The 20,479-nt window shown below is 43.3% G+C and overlaps 1 protein-coding gene across 2 annotated transcripts in view; it reads left to right on the forward strand.

Moving 5' to 3' along the window:
* Positions 1-20,479, forward strand: part of ARHGAP4 (Rho GTPase activating protein 4) — a 142,035-nt gene that overhangs the window by 102,688 nt on the left and 18,868 nt on the right. Inside the window, exons 11-16 of one of the 2 annotated variants that reach the window (XM_088443157.1) lie at positions 1,045-1,072; positions 4,792-4,894; positions 8,881-8,941; positions 11,231-11,308; positions 19,035-19,169; positions 20,095-20,197. In XM_088443157.1, the coding sequence (XP_088299283.1) occupies positions 1,045-1,072; positions 4,792-4,894; positions 8,881-8,941; positions 11,231-11,308; positions 19,035-19,169; positions 20,095-20,197 (508 nt within the window). Of the gene's footprint in view, positions 1-1,044; positions 1,073-4,791; positions 4,895-6,750; positions 6,779-8,880; positions 8,942-11,230; positions 11,309-19,034; positions 19,170-20,094; positions 20,198-20,479 lie in introns of both variants that reach the window. The other variant, XM_088443848.1, reaches the window with a different exon arrangement.

The following is a 20,479-nucleotide window of genomic DNA, read 5'->3' on the forward strand; positions in this document are numbered from 1 at the left end:
CGGTGACCTTTTAAAGTGGGAGATGTATCAAGCCTTGGAGTGAGATAAAGTGGAGAAGTTGCCCAAAGCATCCAATCAGCTTCTAACTGCCATTTTATAGCGTGTGCTAAATAAATGACAGAAGCTGATTGGTTGGTACAGAATGGGCAACTTCTCCACTTTATCTCTCTTGAAGGCTAGATACCTCTCCCCTTTGTGAGGCTGTAGACTAATGACCTGATTCAGACACGCTCACTAGGATGCGTTCGCTCGTAGCCAGACGATTTTCACATTGTGCGCATGCATATGCATTGCAGTGTGCATGCGCGAACCGCAGCAAGAGATCGGGAAGCGATCGCTCGCTGCACATAGACAGCCCAGCAGACAGGTGAAGCCGTTTGTGGGTGGTGACAGGGCTGGCCACTATAAACGGGGGAGTGGAGATGCGAACGCAGGAGTGCCTGAGTGTCTCAACGCCATTTCAGAGGCGTGCATAAATGATAGGCAGCGTCATAGTACACATCACCTGGCTGATTTTTACACTGAACTGCTTGCAGTGCTTGCGGTAGGGTAGGGTATGGTCAGCCTCAAGCGATGCGATCGCATCTAATGGTACCCGATGTACCGATGGTCTCATACACTTCCTGAATATGACGTGCGCAGGTGGGCGTCTTAAGACAGACTGATGGCCGTCTGCATACACTGAGCGATCGCACACCAAGACATAGTGGGCGTGCTAATGCCTTGCCGTGCGATCGCCTGCCTTCCCAAATTTGCATACGCTGAGTGCGAGCGTACGCTACGCATCTAGCGAGCGGGTCTGAATCGTGCCCTAAGTGCCTTTATACAGGTCAGCGGTATCTGAGGTGAATTTTAATATCTGTAATAATATACAGTATACAGCTGCAGGTATACTGTATTATTTCTTATAATACCCACTTTCCTAAAAAACACTGAAGGGTGTCATCGACATTACTGCTTGCAGATATAATTTATAGTTTATACATATATTGTGCATTATTATATACATATCTGATATCTGACGTTTCCAATTTCCCTCTACAGCTGCTGAGTCGCACAGTAATGTCTCTGGGTATGTATACAATGTGAGACCTGCATGTAGGGGTGCAGAGGAGAAGGGGGTAGTGGACCTCGCTATTAGATATGGCTCCATCTTAAAAACTGAAATCACACCCCAGAACTCACTGTTAGCAGTAACCATTCAAAGTATTATTTTATATGTTAAAATCAATGTAATTACATGATTCTAAAAAAACAAACAAAAAAAAAACACAATACAAAAATAAGTTATGGTATCTTAAGTCAGCCATTGACATGCCACCTTCGGTGATGAAAATAATTATTAATATAAATTCCTTTTTAATTGCTCTATGTTTAGCCTATTTGTATACTGTTATTATATACAAGTTTTAATGGACAGCTTTTGACGTGTGTATTTAGTTTTATTGCTTACGCCAGTTTGTGCTTTTTATTTTATGGATTTTCGATTGGCAGCTGTATAATAAATCGCTATGTCGATGTCGGACGCAGTGGACCGATTTTCGTCTACTGTTTATGCGCCAAAGCCGCAGTGGACACTCACAGCGATCTGCTAGCGATGACGGGGAGTAGATAGAAAAATGCATGAATGTCAGGAACGTATTCTGGGCCTGCAATAGTGATCCTCTGCAAGATTGCTCGGAGCTGGAGAGACCCCGGCGTCTTAGGAGAGCGATCTGTCTGAGACAGCATAGGCTTCTATGTGGGTTTTTGTTTAAATATGTAATTGGCAGATGTTAGACCCCGGAGGTGGTTGCCGTCTTTGTGCACAAGACGGCGGCTAAGGGCCGTATACAATTTGAGACGAAAACGGGTTATCGTCATTCGCCTGTTTCAATTATCCCCGTTTTCAATTTCAAAGCCTTTTCGGTCTTTTCGGTGCGAAAAGTCTTTGTTAAAAAACGGGGATAAGTTTTCACCATGCAATACATGACGAAAAAAAGTGCAGAATTGGGGTTTAGGGGTGCAGAGTAAAAATAATAGCCTGCAGCTTTTTTAAAGTCCCCTAAAAGTAATCTGTGTAAAAAAAATAAAGAAAAATCCTCAGAACACCCCAAAAAATGTACTTTAATTTTGGAGGTGAAAAAAAACCCCAAAGTTTTAAACTAGCGAAATTCATTCAGGGGGGGTCCCCATGTATGCGGCAGGTGTTTTCAAGAATGCGGATAGTAGCGGCAGGTGCATTTTTGAAGAATTTTCAAAATTCACTTTAGGAACTTAAAAATACGCTTGCTCCCATTTTCATGTACCCCAAATTTGATGGTAGTAGGTTTTTTTCGCAAAAAAAAACAACTAAGTGCTATTCTTCACCCCTTCTTCACAGGCGCATTTATGCACCTGCCGTGGCTATTTAAAAACCCCTACTACCTTCAGCAGGCAAAAACGGGGGTACCCATAGTGATCCCCCATGTCTGGACATCTTTAGCGGGGTGCCAAAAGCATTTCCCCAAAATTCCCTGGATTTTTCGATACTTACCTTTCCGCCGGGTCCCGTTTTCGCCAGATCCGAATTGAACACGGGGATAAAGCAGTCACGTGCCCGATACTTTATCCCTGAAAAACCTGCGATGATGGCGAAAAGTCCGACCTCGGACTTTTCACCATCAAATTGAATATGGCCCTAAGTCATTAGCATATTTTTGCAAACCCGCTGCATACGATCATGTGCAGATGATAGATTGCTCATAATCGTTTACTGCCTAACCTCGCCCGCTGTGACTTGCACTTGTATAGAGTAGCCCTACCCTACGGTGTCAGCGGCAGAATCAGAAATGGACGATAATATGTTGTTGCCTTTCTAAGCTCAGCTTGCCTTGTGTCACTCACAAAAAGGAACTTATAGGATGCATTGTATACAGTTATTGCTGAAGATCTCTGCCAGGTTTTTTTCTTGCAAATGATTACTTAAATTTTATAACGCAAAGGGCTGCTTACAGAAGACAGAACAGCGTTAAGCATAAACAGTCTTCAAAACATCAACATCATATTCAATGTTTAATGATACAACAGCCTATTAATCAGACGCTGTGGTAACTGGAAAATGAAGCCCTCGCAGCTGATCTACCAAGTCTGTCATGGTAGAAAAGTGAAGCATACACAGTGGCCCTGATTCAGACCCGGACGCTCTGACAGAGCGCTCGCTGTGAATCAGGGCCGTCCCTCTTACCTTTTGGAGCAGCCTCCTGGCCGCTCGCATAGCTGTGGGTGACCACCCACAGCTATAGCGAGCGGCCAAAATGATGGTCATCGCGACCATCGGGTTTGCAACGAGACCCTGGTGGTAGAGTCTCGTATGCCGCAAGCCCTGGAGTGCTTTTGGCTCTATCAGCCAAAAGCACTCCCACTGACATCACTAGTGATGTTAGTGGGGCCGGCCCCAGACAGTAGGCGTTCCCATGGGAACGCCTCCATCTGGGCAGCCACGCCCCCGGCACGCCCACCAAAGGGGGCGTGCTGTCAATCATTATTGACAGCATGCCCCCTTTGGTGCGAGACACATAACGACGGCTTATTCGGGTCTCGCGCATGCGCACGACGGAGCCGCCTCTGTCGTGCGCATGCGCACTTGGGCAACATCGACCCGCTTGCGAGCGCTCAGCGCTCGAGAGCGGGTCTGAATCAGGCCCAGTGTCATTGTATAAATAAACGTATATAAACATTAAGGGACTCTTTATACACCAAAAACTTAACAGTAGGCATTTTAATTAGCTTTTTAACCTTTGCATTAACAATCATGCATCTATTATATTGGCTTAATTGTACTAATCTGTTATTATTATTATTATTATTAAATTTTATTTATAGGGCTCCACAAGTGGTCCGCAGCGCCGTACATACAGTAAAGGGTACACAGAACATTACATTACAATACAGTAACCAAAATATAAACAGAACACAAATAACACTTAAGGTGCATACACACACAACAATTTTTTGAAAGATTATCGATAACGATATCGTTTATCGTTGAAAAAATCGTTCACTTTCTTAGTAAAAGCGATGAACGATTATCGTTCATGCGCGTTCACGTTTGTAGTTCAGTCAGGCTGACCAACTGAACGATTTTCATTAAGGGAATATGCAAAAATCGTTTGTAGTTCAAAAAAATCATTCATTACACTTTCAAAAATCTGACAGAAAATCGTTCATAAAATCGTTCATTACACTTTAAAAAATCTGACAGATAATCTGACAGAAAATCTTCATAAAATCGTTGGTAACAAAATCGTTGTGTGTGTATGCAGCTTCAACAACACAATTCTCCATACACAATACAGCTCTGAATGTGAAGGCTGTCATAGAAGTGCTAGAGAAGAAGGCTGTGAGACAGTGGGGAGCAGGACCCTGCTCCTAGGAGCTTACAATCTACAATTCTGTTCCACGCAGAAGTCCGTTTATAGGGGAGATGTATCCAAGTCTTGATACAGCCCACCCTATGTCTTACATATTACATAAGAGCAGATGTACCAGACACTTTTTAAAATAACGGTTGAATTTTTTTCTCCTCTTATAGTATCGGTAACTTTTACTAATACATCTTCTGACCATTATATGACTTAGTATGTGACATAAGGGTTTGTACTTAATTCCCCATTGTTATGTAAAACAATAATCCTTAATCATAATTCTGTAATGTGTCCTCGTATAATAAAGCCAGTGCTATTGGTTTAGTTTTCTGATTTGTGTTATACTATAACGTGGAGCGAGGTTATGTGTGTGGGTGAATTGTGTGTGTCACACGGTTGGTTTCAGGCTACAGTCCAGCACCAGTAAGTCTCAGAGGTTGAAAAGGCAGCGACCGTCATCCCAGTATAACCAGAAACTGTTTAACGGGAATTTGGAGGAATTTGTGCAGGTACCGGCCACATCTGCTGGCGCTTCCTATGCTTTCTGATCAGGCTTGTGTTATATCTAGGGGGTTGGCGGTGTCACTGCAGTATTGCTTCTTTTCCTAGAATCCGAGGCCTCACAGGTCTCTCTCAGTGCAAATCTCTCCCACGTCAGTGCTGAATGACCTTACAGCCTGTCTGCTTTCACAAATGCCTACATAATGTGAATCACTCACCTTTCTACTATTTTCTTGTGTTCATGCCTTGTGCCTTCCATTGCATTTTCTTTTATATTTTTTTTAATATAATTTTTGGGGTTTTATTTGTGTTTTTTTCTTTTTGTACTTTTTTTTTCCATTTATCGCCTTGTTCCCCATTCAACTCATACTCTTTTCTATCCTCTACCTACATGAAGTATCTTAGCTTATTTCCAGCGTACACTCGGTCACTCTTATCTATCGTTATCATCTGTCTTTATCATAAAACGCATCTCTGCTTCCGCTATGTATCTCTGTTTGTGTCTAACTTCCTTTTTTATGTTATGTACTAGGCAATGGAAAGACTCTGCAACAACGGCTCCTATGTCATAACATCACCCTTCTTTTACTACACATCTGCCCATGGGCTTACATTACTCAACTATTCATGTACAGTAAGATTTGCCTGGTTAATGCCCGGCTCCCCATAGTGGCTCTCTAGACGGCAAATGGTAAAATCTTTTAAAAGGCCAAATTCAGCCCTTGGGGACAGGGAGGTCGTTCTCTCCTTTTCAGTCTGTTTTGTCGACAATCATACCGTTGACAGTCATTATATAGACACCATTATGTCGACAACCACAATGACTGCTTACAATATGTCCACACTGACAAAATGTCGACATGTTCAAAATGTCGACATGTTCATAATGTCAACACCCGATATTTAGACTATATCTAACCCTAGCACAAATATTTTGATTGTTGACATTTTAACTGTGTCGTCTTTTTAACTGTGCGTAGACATTTTGCAGGTGTCGACATTATGACATTTAACATTTTGGTGTCAACCTTTATACTGTAGACATTGTGATTGTAGACATAATGGGGCTTATGTAATAGGGCGCGAGCTGGCACCGCTGCAGGAATTCATGCGATTTGTTCTATTATTTTTAAAGCAGAAATCATTTTAAAAGGAAAAACTAAGAAGTCCAAATTTCAAATAGGGGAGCCACACCAACTGCCACCTCAAATGCTGCCAAACATCACCGGCCGGGACTGACTGGCAGTTGGTGTGGGATGCCTATTTGAATTTTGGACTGCGCTGCAGCCCCACCTGTGTAGCCAACACTGCATGTTATGTATATGCTAATTGGGCCCCTATTTTGCATATATCCCTAAGACCTTAATGCATTTCACACACACTGCATTTACTATTATTATTATTACTATTATTATTATATGTTACACTAGGCAGAATAAGAAGTGGCTTATAAAAAGTTAAAACAATACACACGTATACAAATTTTGATTGACCACCACTTACTACATTCAAAGTAAATTTTACCATTGCCTCTTATATTCCTGCCAAGTATTCTATTTGTAACCCTTCTCCTTTCTCCTAATTTGTTTCTTTTCTGCATTTGAAAGGTACATTTGCAGGAAGTTTGAATGCTGCCTCTCTCTTCAGCCTTGACGAGATTCACATGGGAACTCTGTGGTTTATACACAACTCCGCACTAATTAATAGTACAAGTCCCCTTCCAGCGTCTCACACCCTTTCCCCTCTGCACCAGCCTGCAGGGTCACTGCGTCTAAGCTGCTATACTGCCTGCGCTTGCCTATTAACCTGTTATAGATCGAATCTCTCTTTGTCTTTTTGTTTTTTTCCTCTGCGCTGCTTGCAGGAGACGGCGGTACCTTTCCCGTGCCCAGGTACTGTTCAGTGACTTTTCTGCTTCATAGCTATCATTGCTTTCTTTTCTAGTGTTGTTAAGTATTTTATATCTATCTTGTTATGTCTAATTAGATTATTGTTATTTAAAGGACCACCAAATATTAAATAATCTTAATTTTACATAAATGTACTACTAATAACATTCGCAAATATATATATGTGTGTGTGTGTGTGTGTGTGTATATATATATAAATCTAGTGTTCATTCTACCACATCTCGGTAGTTTGTTGCATTAGAAGCACCAGAGCAAATAGCGACCCCCCAGGCAGGAAAGAGGAACTGCATGGGGTGTGACAGGTGCAGGGTGCTAGAATGAACACTATGAATCCAAAGACAGACACAAACCACCCAATATTTTAAGTGCCCAGCAGCATCATAAATTATCTATATAGTGAAGGTTCAGTGGCAACGTTTCGGCTTGAGATAGGAGTCAGTTTCTCCAAAACCTTGCTGCTGCGCCCATACGGATTTGCGTGATTCTGCCACTTACGCCTGCTTCTATCTGGATACTGTAGGGGAACCAGAGCGTTCTAACAAAGGCCAAATACAGTAATGGCATGTTCACGCAAAAGCATCTGGTACCGATCTGCAGAAACACACATACAGACCTGTTAGGAGGCGCATCTTGTAGTAGGCACAAACAGGGCTGTAACTAGGGTGTTCAAGCAGTGTTGTTGCACAGAGCGCAGGGCACTGTGGGCGGCACCATTACTGCCCCAAGGTCCTTGCTTCTGGCTAACAGGGTGCCTGGAATGGTACCCTGCAGCCACAATCGCTGCTGCAGTCAGTGGCGTAAGTTCATCCCAGACGCCCGGAGGCAAGTTGTCATTTAGTGCCCCCCTATCCCCCATATTTACAGCCCTAAGTGGGGTGAATATATTGTGGGTGATGGTGGAGGTGCCCCTTCAGTTTCTGGGCCCGGCGGCAGGCGCCTCCATTGTCTCCCATACTTCTGCCACGCCTGCAGTGCCCCCCTGAGCATCCTCTGGATGCTCCAGACATAGACACTGCAGCCTGTACAGCCCCCCAGAGCACTGTCGGTCACATCACTACTATATCAGGACACCCAGCACACTACAGTGCCTGCATCGTCTACTGACCAAACATGTGCGACGGCCATTGTTGGGGAAGGTTGCCGAGGAACCCACTTCTGGCCATTTTTGCAGAATGTAGCCCATAGACTACAGCTGCTAATGACATTTTCAGATGGCGTTAACTCCCGGTGGAAAAACTCCAGAAAGCTTTGTATTCTAGAGCTTGGTAAATCTAACCGCTCCGCAGCCCCATAGAAACCTATGAGGGCTGCGGCTGCTGTCAGAAATGAAGGAACCACGACAGAAATGGAGATAATCTGCTGCGGTCCCGCCTTTATAATTTCGGGTGATACATAATATTTGCGGGTATACCATGAAAGCACCCGTTTGCCACAAATATTGAATAATCGGTAAGTCCCCTAGAAATGTAGTGTACAAGGGGGTGCACTTGGACAATTACAGAGGCAGTGCTCTTCCACATGTTCTGCGGTTCATAATTGAGCCTTTCTGCCGGAAATAATTTACACACACACACACACGTGTGTACATATATATATATATATATATATATGTGAATGTGATCTGTAGCCTTTATATAACGTATTGTGCATTAATGTAAATGCACTTTATATCCCTTGTACTGTATATTTCATTCCATTAAGTATGCATATAGTACACCCGCTGTAGTTTATGAGTAACTGTCATGGTAGGTTCCCCTACTTTAGTTACTAATTATTCCTGTTTTGTTTCAATGAAATGTATTTATAATCCCCACGTTAATCCCTACTTTAGGTGACACTAATGATGCCTTACCTACGGATTCACCCTCAATAGTCATTGGCTATCCTTTGTCAAACATGGTATAATCAGTAATGGCCAATGCCTACTCACTGGACACTGGAGATAATATAGGAGTAGACATACAGTAGCTCCTGTCCTGTATAGTGAAAGTACTTACCTTTTGTGTGTTAGGGAAGGAAGGGTAGACGGCAGGCTGTTTATATACTATATATGTATTATATAATGCATTGTCTTTACCATCTAGAGCTCAGGAGAGTCCATCCCACGGGTTGTGTCCAGCTGCATCCGATTTATAAACTTACATGGTAAGGCCGCTGTTCAGGGACATGGTTATAAATTATAATTCACTTGTTTTAGGTACGTCTTAAGGGGCACATCCACTAGACGATCTACTCCCTGTCCAATCTCTAAACGATTTTCCCTTGATTTTTTCCATTGAAATTTTATCTTTCAGGCTGAACAGTTTTCAAACGATTTGCAAACGATTTGCAAACTATCTTTAATAGATCAAGTGAAATTGACCTGCATGTTCAGTCGACTGACGAGACGATCAAACGACCAGCGGAAAACGCATCGTTGATCATTAACGACCAAACACTGCACGATTTATAAACGATTTTTAAACGATTGAACGATAACGACGTCGTTATCGTTCAATAGCCTGCTAAAATCGTGTAGTGGATGCCCTCCTTTCTTCTATTTTGTTAACAGACAAGTATCTTCATTCCCATGGCATTGTTCTGATATTTTAATAAAATACAATTGCCCAAATGTAATTGAAGGCGAGTTTGCAAAGTTCTGGGTTGTCAGAGATTTAGCGTTAGGTGAGCTTTGCACTGTATTGTTGCCTCTTTAAATCTTAGGGGTCTATTTACTAAGCTTTGTTAGGAGATAAAATTAACGGTGATAAGGTACCAGCCAATCAGCTCCTAACTGCCATGTCACAGGCTGTGTTTGAAAAATGACAGTTAGGAGCTGATTGGCTGGTACCTTATCACCGTTCACTTTATCTCCTAACACAGCTTAGTAAATAAACCCCTTAATGTTAAATGAATGAAATATCGGCACTTTGTAAACCTCCCACTCTCGGCCTGATTCAGGGATAGGCCCAATTTCAAGTCTGGGCTCTGGCTGGGCCACTCAAGGACATTCACAGAGTTGTCTGAAGCCACTCCTTTGATATGTTGGCTGTGTGCTTAGGGTCGTTGTCCTGCTGAAAGATGAACCGTCGCCCGTCTGAGGTCAAGAGCGCTCTGGAGCAGGTTTTCATCCAGGATGTCTCTGTACATTGCTGCATTCATCTTTCCCTCTGCCCTGATTAGTCTCCCAGTTCATGCCTCTGGAAAACATCCCCACAGCATGATGCTGCCACCACCATGCTTCACTGTAAGGATGGTATTGGCCTGGTGATGAGCGATGCCTAGTTTCCTCCAAACATAACGCCTGGCATTTTGTCAAACTCCAGGCGGGCTGCCATGTGCTTTTTACTAAGGAGTGGCTTCCGTCTGGCCACTCTACCAAACAGTCCTGATTGGTAGATTGCTGCAGAGATGGTTGTCCTTCTGGAAGATTCTCCTCTCTCCACAGAGGAATGATGTAGCTTGACAGAGTGACCATCGGGTTCTTGGTCACCTCCCTGACTAGGGCCCTTCTCCCCCGATCGCTCAGTTTCGACGGCCGGCCAACTCTAGGAAGAGTCCTGGTGGTTCCGAACTTCTTCCATTTACGGATGATGGAGGCCACTGTGCTCATTGGGACCTTCAAAGCAGCAGATATTTTTCTGTACCCTTCCCCAGATTTGTGCCTCGAGACAATCCTGTCTCGGAGGTCTACAGACAATTCCTTGGACTTCATGCTTGGTTTGTGCTCTGACATGCACTGTCAAGTGTGGGACCTTATATAGACAGGAGTATGCCTTTCAAAATCATGTCCAATCAACTGAATTTACCACAGGTGGACTCCAATTAAGCTGTAGGAACATCTCAAGGATGATCAGTGGAAATAAGATCAATTTTGAGCTTCATGGCAAAGGCCGTGAATACTTATGTACATGTGATTTTTTTAGTGAATTTTTTTATTAAATTTGCAAAAATCTCAAAAAAACTTTTTACACGTTGTCATTATGGGGTATTGTGTGTAGATTATGGAGGACAAAAATGATTTTATTCCATTTTGGAATACGGCTGTAACATAACAAAATATGGAAAAAGTGAAGCGTTATGAATACTTTCTGGATGCACTGTAGGTTTATACAGAATATCAGAGAAGGACAAATATCAATTCATAAGCAAAATCAATATTTCGCAGAGGACAAATGTCAGTAATTAGCAAAGATTGCAAGCTTGAGATCTGGGCCCTATTTCCTGTCTGTTTTATTACCACGTTGTGTCCAATTGTAAGCCTCTGCAGCGTTTGCTGGCGCTATATAGATAAATTAACTAATCAGTGGATTACTTTTGTATGTAGCTGTCCCATTTGAACTTGCATGTTTATCTTCAATCTTATAAGCAATCTCTTATTTACCAATCTAACTGTATTGGCTCATTTTAAAACTGATTTAGACATTTTTAAACCCCCAATACTATATCTTTAAGGCTTACAGCACGAAGGTATATTCCGGGTACCCGGATCACAGGTCCAGGTGAATGAGATTCGCAGTGCCTTTGAGAGAGGTCAGTGACATTTATATAATTGTTGTGTAATTAGTCTTGTGTAAATAGCAAATACAAACTAACAAGACCATATCCATGACTGTCCCATGTGACCTCCTCTAAAACTGCCCAAACTACAGTGCCCAAACTACAGTACTTGCAGTTCCAGTGCCACCATACAAGCAAATTATTATATAAAGCAAATAGAGGTACATGCAGTGATGTGCGGTGAGGTCAAGTGCTGGGAGCCTGTCTCACCCTCTACTCACTGTAACTCTCCCCTCACTGCACTAAGCTTCAGTGTCCATTGATTATCCTACCTGCATCACTGTGTCTTCTCTTGCTGCTGCTGACTGAGCTCCGATCTCTAAATACTGCAGTGCACTGGTCACATGACACATCCAAGGTGTCCATCAGTGCTCAAGGCACGCCCCCATACTCAGAGGCATGCCTCTATTAGTTTTCTTTCTGTGCAGCTTACTGCTCGTGGTGTGGCCCGCCCCCATCTCAGCAAGCAGTGTTTGACTATGCAGAAGCGAGGCTGAGCTGTTACTGCCTCATCTCTTGTCTCTCTGCAGTCCCAGGGAGCTCCACAAAGCTGGTGAGTGTTAACTAAAATGATTACAATAAACAAAGAAGATGTTTATAAGTTATACATATTGTCTTTGTATTATTCTAATCATTTTTATATCAAATCTCAGGAGTATGACAGTGGAGGCTCTGCCTCCCCTGACTGCATGTCCCTGGGCCTAAGTAAATGGCATAATAATTCAAACGATATCAGTATTATTTACCACCGGACCTAAGTCCGGCAGTTCAAAACCCGACGCTGGAAGACCGGCAGTGAAGATCCCGATAAGGTAAGTAAATTAACTATTTCTAACCCTCTCCCCCCCCTAACCCTTACACTCCTTTAGGGGTGCCTAACCCTAACCTTCCCCCCTAATGCCTAACCCTAACCTCCCCCCTGTAAGTGCCTAAACCTAACCCCCCCTCCCCGCAGCCTACAACTAACCCTCCTCCCCCCGGGGGTGCCTAACCCTAACCCCCCCCTCCCCTAGCCTAACCCTCCCAGGGGGGGAGGTGGGGTGCCTAACCCTAAGTCCCCCCAGGGAGCCCCTAACCCTCCCCCCCTCGCGGCTGTCCGCGCCCGCCGCCTGGCTTACCTTCATTCGGTATGCCGGGCGACGGGCTCCCGACGTAGGGATAATGATAGGCGTTGGGATTTCGACGCCTATCATTAGACCCCTGCCGGGATTTGACAGTCGGGAAGCAGGCAGTCGGCATTTCGACCGTCGGTTTCTTAACTACATCCCAATTCAAACATATATGTAGCAAATTAGTCTGTCTTGGCGTACAGCAACTCTGCCACCTGCTGGTTAAAGAAATGTCAACATACACAATTGTTTAGATATTATAAATAAACTTAGGTTATTGACATACTGCTCAGCTACAGCGTTATTTTGTGATGCTGTTATGTTGTATGTTTTATACACTCCTATACTAAAACAATGCTTTCTGCATTATGGATATGACCCATCCAGGATTATCTTTCAGTAAGTTCTCACGAGCAGGGCCCTCTTCCCCCATGTGTTTCTACTTCCCTTACTTACACTACGATCTTCTCCACACTCCTTACAATGGCACCTAACCCTTGACTTCTGCCACCATGCTACTTATTTGAGTGTTACGATGGCTGTTGTAGCAATGTTTACATACCATGTACTTGTCCTGTATTGTCTAGTACTGTTAAGGTGCGTACACACTAGACGATATTTTACACGATTGTCCACTCATGATCATGATGACAGTACGCGTACCCGCTGGTCGTACATCGCATCTTCAGATCTTGTCTACAGCAGGCAAGATCTGCCAATCTCGTATACGACGTACGATAGATCGTTGGTCAGATTGGACACTCTTTAGCACCATATCGTGTCCTGGAGTGCCGGGGAGAGTTCAAGGGAAATCGCTCATGATATCGCATCGTGAGCACATCGTCTAGTGTGTACGCACCTTACTTTAAGTCACTGTTCTCTTGTTTTGCTCAACTATTTATGTACTTCGATAGGCGCCGCAGAACCCTTTTGGCGCCATATAAATAAAGGATATTAATAATAATTCTGGTTTTGTTAATCTATGAATGTTATTGTCTGTAATATATTATACTCATAGGATCTAACCTTCTGTTACAATATATATGCAAATTGTAGGTCAGCCAGTTGATTTCATGGGAACAGTTGCACATATGTTCTAAATATTCTTGAGGGCTAAGGGGTCTATTTATCAAGCAGTGAAAAGTGTGGAGAAGTGGACCAGTGGAGAAATTGCCCATAGCAACCAATCAGCTTCTGCCTATTATTTTATAGACTGTACTTGATAAATGCTACTTGAAAGCTGATTGGTTGCTGTGGGCAACTTCTCCACTGGTCCACTTCTCCACACTTTTCACTGCTTATTAAATAGACCCCTACATATCATTGTCAATTTGTTACTGCTCAGTCAGTGTAGGTTCTTATATATAATCTGATACTAGACAATTAGTAGGATCACAATTGCTAAATGCTCTGCTCTGAGGACCTGATTCACTACGGTTCACTATTGCGATCACAGCTGCGATTACACACGCAGTCTCACTGCGAAAATATGCTAATGACTGCAATCGCAAAGCTATTATAGAGACGCCCACTACCGCTTTCGCACATCCGTAATACCTTGCAATCCTGCGTATACATCGGGAACACTGAGTAACATCGGCCCCTCCCGCACAATTACAACAGGTCTGACCTTACTCAGGAATTGCTGACCTTGTCACACGCAGTGAGCACTAAGCTGCGTATGCCGTTGCAGTGGCTAATTTATGTACGCCCATGTAATGGCGATCAAATGGACAGGCACGCCTACTTTTCTCCGACCACTCCCCTGTCACCACCCCCAAACGCTGACCTGACGTTACTCACTCTGCGATGGCTTTGTATCTGCGTAAGGGGAACGCAGAACGATCGCAATGCCAACTCACACATACACGCTCTGCGATACATACGCTTGCGCAGTACGCAACAATCGGCTGTCTGCGATCCATGCTGAATCAGGCCCTGAGTTAAACTATTGTGGGATTATTATTATATATTTATTTTGCTCACTTTAAATTTTAAACCGTTAATGCATGTACCACATTTAATACTCCGTGATATATAATACAATGAAATCTTTTACATTATATCCATTCAATGAGTACATTTGTATTTCTAAAAAAATTTTTTTTATTAAACAGTAAACATAGATAATAATATTCTCCATAATAAAATAACCTATTTAAGTATTTTCTTGCTTATTTAGTAGAACTTGAAAATTGTTTAGTACTTGCTTATAAAATGGGATGCCAACATTTTCACACAGCTCTTGCTCAGGTTGGGATTAAATGGCCAAGATATATAAAATATATATTAGAGCTGGAAGTCCACTTGGCAATGCGATTGCTGAGACCCCACCACAAGGGTCTCCTCGCAATGCCGATGGTCACGATAATCGCCCACAGCTGTGTGAGCGGCCTGGAGGCCGAGATAAAAAAAAATAGGGACGTCCTGATTCAGAGCGAGCGCACGCAAATAGTGTGCGCCTCTGAATCAGGCCCTTAATGTTATATATATATATATTATTACCAGTTATTTATATAGCGCACACATATTCTGTGTGTGTGTGTGTATGTGTGTATATATATATATATATATATATATATATATATATATATATATATATAATTATATATATATATATGTATGTACGCACATGCTTGGCTTATATATAGTGCCTTTATTATTTTTGGGCTTATGGTCGCCTAAATGTAGTCAGAGAAGGCGGCTGCATTAGTTGCATAGTTGCAGGAAGGCTGGGTCCCATCTCACGGTGTAATTATACTGCTTTGTGGACAGAGAGGAGGATTATTTGCAGCATCACATGGTTGTCTAGACCTTGTAAACAGTATTTTGCATTGTACTTTTTGCCTCTGTCTGTCTGCTGGAAATATTATAATTCTCTTTATCTTAGAATTTATCATTCTGACAGCCTCATTTATCAAGCGATAATATTTTGAATTTCACTCTTAGCCAATGGTAAGTGCTCTGGCAGCTATTTATCATTTCAACAACGAAGTAATAATGTTATTTTTGTCACAGCTTTCGTTTGGCTGGTCAAACATATCTGGCACATTTACTAATGAATGGTATTTTAGTAATACCACTCATTGCGCTTTTTTGAACTCGCTTGGTCAAGCAGCTGTTAAACCAGCACTGGCGAGCGATCGTCACCCGGCCCTCAGTTATCTGTATAATTTACCTTCCACAATTCTTAGCGGCTAGTCAGTCGCCCGGACAACCAATGCAGCAGGACGTTTTAGTATTATTGTTAAATGAGCCTGCGAGTCCTCCTCACCCACTCTCTGCCTAATTCTCTCTCTCCCTCTTCTTCACGTCTAACTTTTCATCCCCCCCCGCTCACCTTAACGCGTCACCTCCCTCCGCTGGTATCACTCCACCCATGGCAGCAGCGGTCACTCCCACTTTGTCCTGCAGACACCCCTGTAGCTCCGCCTACTTCGGGGTGATGCCCCTATTCTATGGGGATCACAGGCCAGGGGCTACTGAAAGTAATGGGGCATGGCAGATGCTGATTGACAGGACACAATAGCTCAATCCGCCCTGTGGCGGGGCTCCTCCTCGATCACTCTCCCCTCTCCAAAGCATGGGAGAAGTGTATAATGATGTCACTGATGTCTCCGGAGCTGTATTGCATCGGCGTCCTGTGTAAGTCAATGCGCTAAACAAGCAGGGGCACTCCCACGAAGGCCCTGATTCGTCAGGAGCGAAAATGAAGAAATAATAGATTAAGAACAAGAGGATTACTGTTTTCACTTGCCGGGGAGCAAGGGTTTAATAAATAGCTGTTAAGAAAATTTATTTTACCACCGAAAACGGTAGGGATAACGAGCGATATTTAACAAACGTTTTTAGTATTGTTGTTAAATGAGCCTGTCAGAATGTTAGCATTATCTTGGAACCAAAGGTCAGGCCCACTTCTCTGCTGGGCACAATATGATTATAAAGTGACATAGTTGATTGATAATATTGAAAAAAAGACACAGGTCCATCAAATTAAACCTTCGGAAATTTGAATTGCATTGATCAAGAGTAAACCTGACCATACAATATAATGAACAAATATAGGAAGAGACAAATTGATGGCGCTGCTACATAATATATATATATACACATAACACGGAATTGGTATGAAATACCGCCGGCAGCTCGACATCAGCAGAGATCCTGGCAGCGGAAGCCCGACAGCGCTGGAAATCCCGATCATTGATAGGTAAGTATTGTCTAACCTAACCCCCCTAACCCTCCTTAGGGGTGCCTAACTCTAGTCCCCCGGGGGGGTGCCTAACCCTAAGTCCCCCCCCGGGGTGCCTAACCCTAACCCTCCCTCCCCCTAGCCTAACCCTCCCGGGGGGTGCCTTACCCTAAGTCCCCCCCCGGGAGCCCTAACCCTCCCTCCCCCTAGCCTAACCCTCCCGGGGGGTGCCTTACCCTAAGTCCCCCCCCGGGAGCCCTAAACCTACATCTAGACGCCCGGCATTTCGCCCTTGCCGGGATATGACAGTCGGGAAGCCGGCTGCCGGTATTTAGGCAGTCGGCTTCCCGATTGCATACCCATAACACACTGTTTAATATGTCCCTTAATGATACGATGTTCTGGTAGGAGGATGTCGGGACTGTTGTGGTTCTGTTGCTTTAAAAGTTCGCTCAGTAGGCATATATAAATAAAAACATCAAAAAAAAGAAACAATGTGTAGTAATTTATTTTATGCAAAGCAATGGAAATTCTCAGTTGTTCCCACTGTATATAATGGCATACCCCACTCACTAAAGGAACGGGGTGTATCTATACATCAAAGTATCTTTTGTGGATAGTCTCGTGGAGTTCGATACACTGCACGATAACTGTACAAAGCAACCGACCATAATGACTGTTTTGAACCATTATTGTACAGTGTTTAGTACTGAGCGACGATCATTCACAGCCTGGAAACAGCTGAAATACGGTCTACTGTAGGTCGTTCAGTTTGTTTTTCATCCGACTGTTGTTCGGCCAACTTCAGGCTATAAATGGAGATCGTCTCATACATTGTGTCTAGTATGGAAGAGCTCCAGTTATCGGGTGGTTGTCTCCTCCCCTGTCGGCTGGTCAGCTGCATGTATGGCCATCTTAAGCCAAAACAAAGCTCCCCGTAGTTATAGATAGAAAGCTATTGCTACTTCTTTTTTTTTTTTTTTTTTGCGATTTTGCGGTCACTATCTTACAGTAAATAATACCCAGAGCCGTAACTAGACTTTTTGGTGCCCTGTGCCAGAAAGAGCATTGGCGCCCCACCTCATTTTTCAAAGGGACATAATACACCCAAAAAAGGGCCATGGCCTCATGGGGAAGGGCCAGGGAAGAGATAGGAGAGGCCAAGAGATGCTGGGGATGAAATAAGAGGAAGCTACAAGCAAGAATGATAATAAACAGAAATTTGACAGGCCCAAACAGCGCCCCCTGACCTGTGGTGCCCTGTGCGATGGCACCGGCCACACTACCCTAGCTACGGCCCTGATAATACCCTCCTATGTTGATGGTGACAACATTTTTTTTCAATTTGCAATGGATGGCTTGTTGTCCTTGTAGTTCTTGTTACTTTTTAGACAAATCATTTTACTGATCTCAGATATATCTATAAATAATATGAAGTCACCTTTAACTAATAATTTTACAATGTAATGTAACCTACTGTAGTTTTACTAAAGTATTTGTACACTATAATCCCTACGTTACTTTTAATAATGAGGTTGAACACCTCAGAACCCTCCGGCAGTCTCCCACGTGCCCAAAACCGTGCCCGGTATCCAAATGACTCACACAATGCTAATACTGTTATCTCATTATGTGCCTGTGTCAGCCTTTTTATGCATAGAGGGATTATATTTGCCTTTAGCAGCTATTGTCCTAACAAATCTCATCACAACATTTAATACATCATTTTTCTCCAGAGCTTTTTTAACAGTGTACAGGAGTTATGGGGTTCTTGTGTGAATCAGTCACACATATTTGCACGTTAATAGCAAGTAGAATCATGTGTGTCTAGTAATACACCATTTAAGGTGCCCACACACATAGTGATGTACTCACGATCCGACGATGGGTCCAATTTCCCTTGAAACTCTCCCCGGCAGCTCTGAACACGATATGCACACGATTTGCATACGATATGCTGTCCAATCTTCATCCGATCTCCTGCAACCAGAGTTTTTAACAGTGCATTTTTGTCTAGATTGTCAGATCTGCCGTACTGCATGGCAGATCTGACGATGCGATGTGCGACCTGCGGGGGCGCGCATCGCATCTTGATCATGAGTGGGGACTCACGATTTGGGCATTTTTTACCCGATCTGTCGTTCCAATGTGTCGGAATCGGCCAGATCGGGAAAAAAATCGCTATGTGTGTGGGCACCTTCAGACACTTCATTTACAAATAAACTACAAACATAAGCAGATTTAATAATGCATTTGCAACCTTTCAGAAAGTAGATTTAATCATTACAGTTAATATCACACAATGAAAGTAAATGCAGGGAAGCTGAGACACAGTGAATCCATCTAGAAGTCTATATACTTAAAGTACATAAGGGCATCGTTTTATTTTCTTTCCCAGGTGAGGACCCATTATCCTCAAGTTACACTGGGAACGATGTGGATTCTGTGGCCGGCGTTCTCAAGCTGTACTTCAGAGGCCTGGAGAAGCCACTATTTCCCAATGAAATGTTCCATGACCTGCTGACCAGTCTCCGTGAGTGCGCCCATCAGTTCTGCAGGCATAGTACTGGGCAGCCTTGTCACAGGACCTCAAAATTAAAGTTTGACTGAACTCAAAAAAATGGTGGTGAAACTTTAAGTTGCCTATTGCCTTAATGAATGTGTTCCCTTCCTTGGCATTCATTAGCCCTGGTTGGGAGCATGATGAAATTGGGCCTCCACAAAGGGTGGCCACTGTGGATCGTAAGGTCAGGCCCACTTTTCACTCTGGGCTTGATATAGTAACATTGTGCGGTACATCCCGCCTGAGATCGCATCCCTACTGATCGTGTATGTACTAACATATGCGATCAGTACCACAAAGGACAGCTCTTCCGATAATAGCTGTCCTTTGCGATCTACGCTGCGCCCTGGACATCTGGGTTAGTCCATCTGCGCATGCACAGAGTGACGTGGCAGCCATGGGGCATGGTGGGATCCCTCATACCAACGCGATGCGCTAGAAGCCCATAGGCTTCTATAGGGTAACGTCAGCAAAAGCTGAGCCCTGGCGGCCACCCAATACTAGATATGGAAAATTCTGTACAGCCCCGAAAACTGGGTTTTTATCGCATTTTTCATTTAGTACATCCCGACCTATAAGGGAGATGTATCAAAACTTTGAGAGAGATAAAGTGGGGAAGTTGCCCATAGCAACCAATCAGCTACTAGCTATCATTTATCGAGCACAGTCTATAAAATGACAGAAGCTGATTGGTTACTATGGGCAGCGTCTCCAGTCTCTTGAAGGTTTGATACATCTCCCCCATTGTCATTATATCGATTCAATGTAAATCAATTTAATTTCCAGTTTTGTGACGATCATCATATGTACTGTGACATGCATGTATGGCAAACGCTGTGATACAGTTTCCTATTTTTGCTTTGTAAACTATTATTATCTGCTTCTCTCCTCACAGAGCTGGAGTCCCAAGATAGAGCGGTACAGCTGAAGAAGTTGGTGTCTCGGCTCCCTCCGATTGTCAGCCTTGTCCTAAGATACCTCTTTGCCTTCTTAAATCAGTGAGTAACATAAGGAAACCAGGCAGATAATAGTCATGTTGTCACTGACTATTATATAGCTGTCATCTCACATCGCAACTTTATAAAAACCTGTTAAGGTGAGCTGACTGCTTGACTTACTTTTGTGGTTATCGGCCACAGAAACACTACGCATCTGTAAGGAGTCAACAGACGGACCAATAGGTGAAGGTGCCCATACATTTTGATTTAGGACACCCAATTATGCTGTTAGAGATTGGGGTCTATTCACTAAGCCTTGGAGAGAGATAAAATGGAGAAAGA

This window comes from Taudactylus pleione, unplaced genomic scaffold, assembly GCF_031769625.1.
Source record: "Taudactylus pleione unplaced genomic scaffold, aTauple2 ptg000002l, whole genome shotgun sequence".
Taxonomy (NCBI): domain Eukaryota; kingdom Metazoa; phylum Chordata; class Amphibia; order Anura; family Myobatrachidae; genus Taudactylus; species Taudactylus pleione.